General features: G+C 37.9%; 1 protein-coding gene across 2 annotated transcripts; it reads right to left on the minus strand.

Annotated features, from left to right (window-relative positions):
* Positions 1–4400: 4400 nt before the first annotated feature.
* LOC108821318 (ethylene-responsive transcription factor RAP2-1) lies at positions 4401–6099 on the minus strand. Of its 2 annotated transcripts, XM_018594360.2 has the most exons (2): positions 5558–6099; positions 4401–4826 (listed from the first exon to the last, which is right to left on the minus strand). In XM_018594360.2, the coding sequence occupies exons 1-2, from the start codon at positions 5978–5980 to the stop codon at positions 4770–4772; spliced, it is 480 nt and encodes a 159-aa protein (XP_018449862.1). In that variant the 5' UTR covers positions 5981–6099; the 3' UTR covers positions 4401–4769. The 2 variants fall into 2 exon arrangements, with proteins under 2 accessions (XP_018449862.1, XP_018449863.1); XM_018594361.2 differs by lacking the exon at positions 4401–4826 and having other exon boundaries at positions 5318–6088.
* Between the last annotated feature and the right edge of the window lie 1105 nt (positions 6100–7204).

Consider the following 7204-nt stretch of genomic DNA (forward strand, 5'->3'; position numbering starts at 1 on the left):
TTTTTTTTCCTCTGAAAGATTTCATTGAAGAACAGCAGAGATTATATACAGGATATGACCATAGCTAGAAAGTTACATGAACTAGCCCTTAGAAACTAAATCCAGCAGGAAAAAAGACCTTCCTCTGGAGACTTAATGATGCAGCGCATCCGATGGATTTGGCCTTTTAACGACAAACACATTTATTGGGCTTTACGTGTTTGTCAAGTGAATAGTTGTTTAGATTTCTTTTACTTGAAGATTATATTATATCTTTGTAGATTGCGTAGAATAAGATACGATTCCTATCTCTGTATAGTATAAATAGGATGGTCACTTTGTAAAGAACGATCATTGATATATTGAATAATAAAAACCCTAGAACTTTGTTCTTCTTCCTTGTCTTCGGTATTCTTCGGAATCAACGAATATCAAGAACCCTCGTTTGAACGGCTATTCTGTGGGAATCAACGATCCTCGAGTCTATCAGCTTGACGCTGCGCCAGTTTGGTATCAGAGCAAGCACGTTCCTGTTCGGAATTTTTTCTTAAATCATGGCATTTAACAATTTTCTCATCTCAAAGGATCAATACAGCAGCAGTGAATCACTATCAAATCTGTTTTCTCAGAGTGAAGACTACATCGAGATTGAGATTTCGGGTGAACCTGTTTTTGACGTATATGATGACGAGCTGATTTTATGTCTTAATGATGAAGAAGTATCAGTTACGAATTATGGAGATCTGCACTGGCGGATCGGCAAGGAGAAACCATATCCCTTTTCTCAAAGAGATAACGACTTGTTGAACTTCTACAACCAAAAGGAGATCAATGATAAACCGGTTGTCAACATTTATGATGCTCTTGATGATGAACAATTATCAGATAAGAGAGATTTATTTTCGTCGGAGTACATCTGTTTTGGAGTTCCAGTACGTGATGTTGAATCTTATGATGATTTAACTGTTGGCGTACTAAACAGAGATGACACGAATTTCATAGGAACTCTGAGTAAGACAGATAGCAATATGTATATTGTCTGGGAGGATCAACCTATGGATTGTGTTCTATGGAAAAAGGAAGATCATCAACAAATGAACAAAGAGCCGCCAGATATTGTTCACAGTACGTATACTTCCCATCAAAGTGGGGAAGATCACTACAAAAAAAGTGTACAACCTCAGGTATTTTGTCATCAATGGGGATTTGCAAAAATAATTTTCCATGGGAGAGTCAAAACAGTTCAACAAAGGGAAAGGATCTATGTGACCCCTTCAAACTCAAAATTTTCAGATGAAGCTCTTGGAAAGGCTGACCCGATAAACTTTTCTTCTTATGGCGAGAAAGGTGTTGCCACGTCGAGTGTAGAAACACTAAAACAATCACGAAATTCTTTGAAGTGTTTCATGAGGAAGTGGTTATCACATTGCTTTTCATCTGATGTGGTGCTCTCTCCACTCTCTATGTCTAAGCCTCGGTTTCAAGAGAGAATGGATTCTAGCAAGTCAGTGATGTTGCGCTCTCAAGCGATTGGCGCTAGTCAATATGGACAGAAAGGACTGGTTTTGGAATGGTTTCATCCTCGGTGGAGACAACAACTTTGTAGTCATTGGCGTGTTTTGAGAACGGTGGCGGCTGTCTCAGATGTCGTCTTTCTTTTTGGAGCTGTCACGAAGGCATCAAATCATCATTACCATCCATTCCTGGATTTTTCTCATTGTAAGCATCTCTTTGTGGACAAATGGAATCACATGATTGAATTCAAATGGAATTTTCTCATGGCTAGTGTGGTTCATTATGATGGTGGTTCAAGGAAGCTTTTTAAAGCAAAGTTTGTGAAGGTCTACAAAGCTGATCATTTGGTCTTTTATTTCCGGATTCTATTGTGTCCAGTTGATACCCACTTGGCATGTTCATTTGTTGGTGCAATGGAGTCTAACTTTTTATGTGAACCATGGAGGCACTACCTTATATGCTTCGTACTTTCATATTTATGGTACTGTTGGTGGTGTTCTTTCCGACACGTGCATAGGACGCAATATGCTTTTAAATGGGTGAGATTTTGTATTCTTATTCTCAGAATGGGTCTGAGAGCCACAGTGGATTTATTTGAGGACCAACTCATTATTCGAGATCTAACCGAGTTGCCAAATCCACACTACCACCATTCTCTTGTTTTTCTCCTTTGCGAACTTTATTTACTAAAGAGGAGGGAGAACAAGTTATGCATTGTTTGGTGTTTGATCGTTAGCGGCATCGTCTCTCATGTTGGTCTTGCCATTGTTCTGACCGAAATGGAGATTGAGATAGTTCGAAGCTATCTTTGTTTCGTCCCTTGTTCTCGGTGTGTGGTGACGTCTTTTAGCTCATGTGTGATCTTAGTCTTTAAGGACATGGTGGAACCTAGGGTTTTGTGGTCAATAGGGGTACTTCAATATGGAGATTCAAAGCTGGTAGTAAGAGATGTGCACAGTCTACCAATCAGTTTCACCTACACATCAACGATGCATTTTTGGTGGAGCGATTTTCCTTGTGAATCAAGAAAGGTGTGGTGGTATTCTCATGCTGATTTTCATCACCCACGTGAAGTGTTAGCATACCTGTGCACCCATGTCGTTAGCACCCATGTCGTTAGACCGCCATCCTGCACTAAGTTCTCTCTTATGGTGAGAAATATAACAATATTAATGGAAGTCACTCTCAGTTTTGGAGTCTTGATGAATGATCTAACATCAAGACAACATCAACTCCTTGATTTTTGTCATCGTGAAAATGCCTTTGCAAACATAATACAATGCTTGTTTGGCTCTGAGTGGGAGTTCCTTTCTCAAGGATGGGTCTCTAAGGTTTCTCCTTTATTTGACCATTGTGGCGTTTTATTTGACTATTGTGGTCTGAATCTTCGGGAAGTTTGTCGTTCTCTTTGTAGTCTGTGGATTTCGTTGTTCCTTATGTCTGATGGTGGCTATTTACAATGTTATGTTGTCAATAGTAGAGAGGCTTCTTTGTTTCTCTGTCCATCATTGAGGATACAGCTGAAAGTGTCTCGTCGGTTGATATTTAAAAGTGGTCAACGGAAATTACTTCTTCTCGCTTCATTCGAGTTGAGATTTTCTTGTGACGTTTATGTGAGTAAAGAGATGTCACAGATCATGGTGCAGTGGAATTTTCTCGTGAGTTACGTGAAGTTTGCAGAGAAGTTATCACCACGTCTTGCTATACTGAAACTTATGGAAATCCAACGTTTGAGGTATTTGTTCTCTTTTGAGTGGCCACCTTGGGTACACATGGCACTGATATTTATTCATCATCCCCACTCAGTTGCACGTCATGTGATGTTCAAAGTTTCCAACTTGCCACAATTGGAGTTCCTTTGGGGAGCTTTTGGAGGAAGATTAAATGAGCATAGCAGTATATGTGCAAGAAGCTGGTTAGAAATAATTATTTTTTTAAAGTCAGTAGTGATGGGATATAAGGACTTCGTGTATGCATGGTTTCTGGACAGTGAATGTGGCGATGTGTTTGTAGACGATGGCAAAGAGGAGGTGCACTTTTTATTGGTATTGTGGACTTTCGGGAATTTAGTGTTTCATTGTCATGCGTTCACGCCCATGTTATTGTGGATCTTCTCAACTAATGTGCTTCAATATGAGATTAATGGTAGAGTTTTGGCGTGGAAATTCAAAGATGTTTGTAGCCCACATTTGGATTTCATTTCTATGTCCACAAGATTCTTTTGGAGGAGCATCGCTTGCGAAACAAGCAAACAATGGTTTGTCGATTCAGCTTTACATAAGATGCCACAGCCTAACTGCAACAACTTATTTTGGAAGTCACCTTGCATGTTGGGAACTTCTACAGTAGCCATTAAGAGCGCGTTTGACGTTAAGCGCCGTAAGTTGAATTCGCGTAGGTTCGATCGACCTAAAGTGTTAGAGCGTTTCAATTACTATACAGGCCGAGTGAAGATACGACGGACTGTCACAAGCCCACTTTATTTAGTTGCACATGATCGTATCCATTTTGTGAAGATTACTAGCAAGATTCGTGGGCGAATCTTTTCTAACCTGGAGAGACTGATGCAGCGCATCCGATGGATTTGGCCTTTTAACGACAAACACATTTATTGGGCTTTACGTGTTTGTCAAGTGAATAGTTGTTTAGATTTCTTTTACTTGAAGATTATATTATATCTTTGTAGATTGCGTAGAATAAGATACGATTCCTATCTCTGTATAGTATAAATAGGATGGTCACTTTGTAAAGAACGATCATTAATATATTGAATAATAAAAACCCTAGAACTTTGTTCTTCTTCCTTGTCTTCGGTATTCTTCGGAATCAACGAATATCAAGAACCCTCGTTTGAACGGCTATTCTGTGGGAATCAACGATCCTCGAGTCTATCAGCTTGACGCTGCGCCACTTAAGCCGGCATAATTAATGAAATTCTCCGGAAACAAATAGAAAACATAATAAATATAGAGCAAAGTTAAACTGTAAGTAAACTAGATCATAACAGAAACACAATCAAACAAGAGAAACCACCGAGATAAGAAGGAAGGATTAAGCGCACACCAACTGACGATTTTATTCAGGAAGACCATGCATCTCTTTTACTGCTCCGACAACCACCTGACGAGCCGAGATATTGCAGATAAGAAACTCCAGAGGAAGAATGCTTGTTCTTTATCATTCAAACCTCCACATCAGGTTGCAAAGAGCCGCAGCTCCAAGTCTTTGAAGACGAGCCGGATGATATATAGAAACCAAACCCTCAAGAATCAAAATCAGAGAAACCTTAATGCCAGAAAGGAAGAAAGAAGTCCTTCGATCATCGGTGAAAACTAAGAAACATAGCAAACGCCAAAAAAGAGACGAAATCAGACCGAAAAATCGAAACCAAAATAACCATTACCGACACAATTCTCCCCCCCCCCCACCCCACCCCCAAAACAGATATAGCTCTATAAATACCAACAGCTCGAATTTGAAAATAGACAGATAAACAGAAAATAAATGCAAGCTAACGAAACAAAGAGAACACAAATTGACTGACGGTGGCTAAGAGAGCCCTCACCCTTGAAAACTCCAAACAGAAAAGGATAACTTTTGAGAAAGCGGAGGAAACTTTAGAGAGGATGTCTTTAGATTGAGTCATTAACCCAAAAGAAGTTATATATCTTGGAACAGAATTAATTTAAGTAGAGAGTGGGGCTCTTTCTACCAAGGATTCTACAAGAACAAGTGTTTTGTCCACTAGATCAAGCTTCACAATTCAAAGTAATAAAATAGGAAGAAAACACTAATTAGAAATTCTCAAACAATATTACGGAAAAGGCTAAAACAATAACTCTCTTCTTGTATATTGCAAATTAAACCAGAGTATAACAATTATTCGTAACTTTATTCATGTGTACATCTCTATTTTCATATGTGTCGTCTGTGTTACTGTGTATCACGTATGTAATTGTAATCGCCTTTAAAAACAAAACAAAATGTGTATATGTTGTCTATAACTTCACTATATATCTCATGATCCAGGTATTTGATTCAAATCAGGTTTCTCAACTAATACCGGTGAAGGAGGAGACGGCGACTTCGCAGAACAAGCAAGAAGAGCATCGACTCTAGCGCCGACCTCCGCAGCTTTCTCACGTATCAGAGAGGCGGGCATGTCGACTGCGGCAGCCGCTGCTGATCGTTGCCCCTCCTCCTGAAAAAGAAGATCAGGGAAGTTGAGGCGTGCTGAAGGGCCACGAAGGTAGAAGACGGCGGTGTCGTAGGCTCTAGCGGCGGCATCGGCGGTTGTGTATGAACCGAGCCAAAGACGTGAACGTTTGTTTGGTTCACGTATCTCAGCGACCCATTTTCCCCACTTCCTCATACGTATCCCCCTGTACGGCTTAAGCGGCCTCGTTGCCACGTGAGTGTCTTCTTTTTCTTGCGGTGGCTGCCTTCGCTTCCGCCTACACGGCTCTTGTTGTAGTTCTCCTTCCATTAATAAAAAGACAACTTTTGAGGGTAGTGGAAGTTTATAAAGTACGGTGACAGAATTGAACGGTTGAAAGTCTATAGATATCGTGATATGCAGAAACCGCCAAGCAACCTCGTACTCTTCAATTTTATCGCTTTAGTGAACTTGTGATAATCAGCATGTCAAAGTTCTCTAATTCATATACGCCACATAATATCGGAATTATTATTGGTTTATGTATTTGAACTGATTTGAAAATCCATATAAGTTTTGCAAATACATGTAAAATATTTTGCTTTTCTAATCTTTAACATATGTATTCTAACTCAAATCTATAAATCTGGAGGTTTTTAGTCAGATTTAAAATCTTTATATTTTGAACAAAGAAATTCTTCCAAATCAATTGAACTTCATAGTAAAATCAAATATATTAGTAAATCTCTATAATTGAATAACACATAATTTTTATTTATAAAATTGTATAACCAATAACAACTCTGTGGGAGAGAGCGAAGACGACCAAGCCTTTAGGGTTTGATTTATTCTCTCTGGATGCATATTCACTGAAAATAAAATATTTCGTGCTATCTTGTCTTCTCAACTGAATGATATAAGGCTGTGGATAAAAGTGAAACAGATATGTTCTAACAGTAGTTTATCATTACCATCTGGTTCTCTTGATCGTCAGAGTCTAGCGAGTCTTTTAGTACTCTTGTTGGTTATCAGTTATCACTATTATGATTACGCATGATACCTTTGCAGCACTTGTGGTTTCAATCAAGATTTCTTCCAATCTCAGATCTGTTCTTATGTTGATTGCAATTTGCAGTGAGTATTCTGCATAGGTTATCTCCGACTTGGTCAATGTGCCAGTGCCACTATCCATGGCCAATCATACAGTAAAAACAATATAGATTAATAATCTTGGAACTATAACAATTTATTAATTTATAAATTATTAATTTACAAAAGTTTTTTTCTATTTTAAAGTACATATTTTATCTAAAATGAATTTTTTTTTTACATATATACATTCATTAAGTTTTAGAAATTTGAATTTTATATTATTTTTATGTTTTTGATGTATATGAAATATTTTTTAGAAATAAATAAATGAGTTTTTAGATATAATTTTACTAAATATTATCAAAATATATTGAATTTTTAAGAAAAAAATAGAAATAATGCCATTGTGAATATAAAACAAAAGACTGTTTGGTTTGCAACATATATAAATGTATATATACA

The sequence above is a fragment of the Raphanus sativus genome, chromosome 8 (genome assembly GCF_000801105.2).
Source record: "Raphanus sativus cultivar WK10039 chromosome 8, ASM80110v3, whole genome shotgun sequence".
Lineage (NCBI taxonomy): Eukaryota > Viridiplantae > Streptophyta > Magnoliopsida > Brassicales > Brassicaceae > Raphanus > Raphanus sativus.

Bases quoted from the DNA above. Each gene is read 5' to 3' on its own strand.
- LOC108821318 (XM_018594360.2), bottom strand. From the start codon at position 5,980: ATGGAAGGAGAACTACAACAAGAGCCGTGTAGGCGGAAGCGAAGGCAG. The intron at 4,827-5,557 runs GTATTAGTTGAG...TATGTTTCTTAG, and splicing joins CGCCGTCTCCTCCTTCACCG to TTTTCACCGATGATCGAAGG.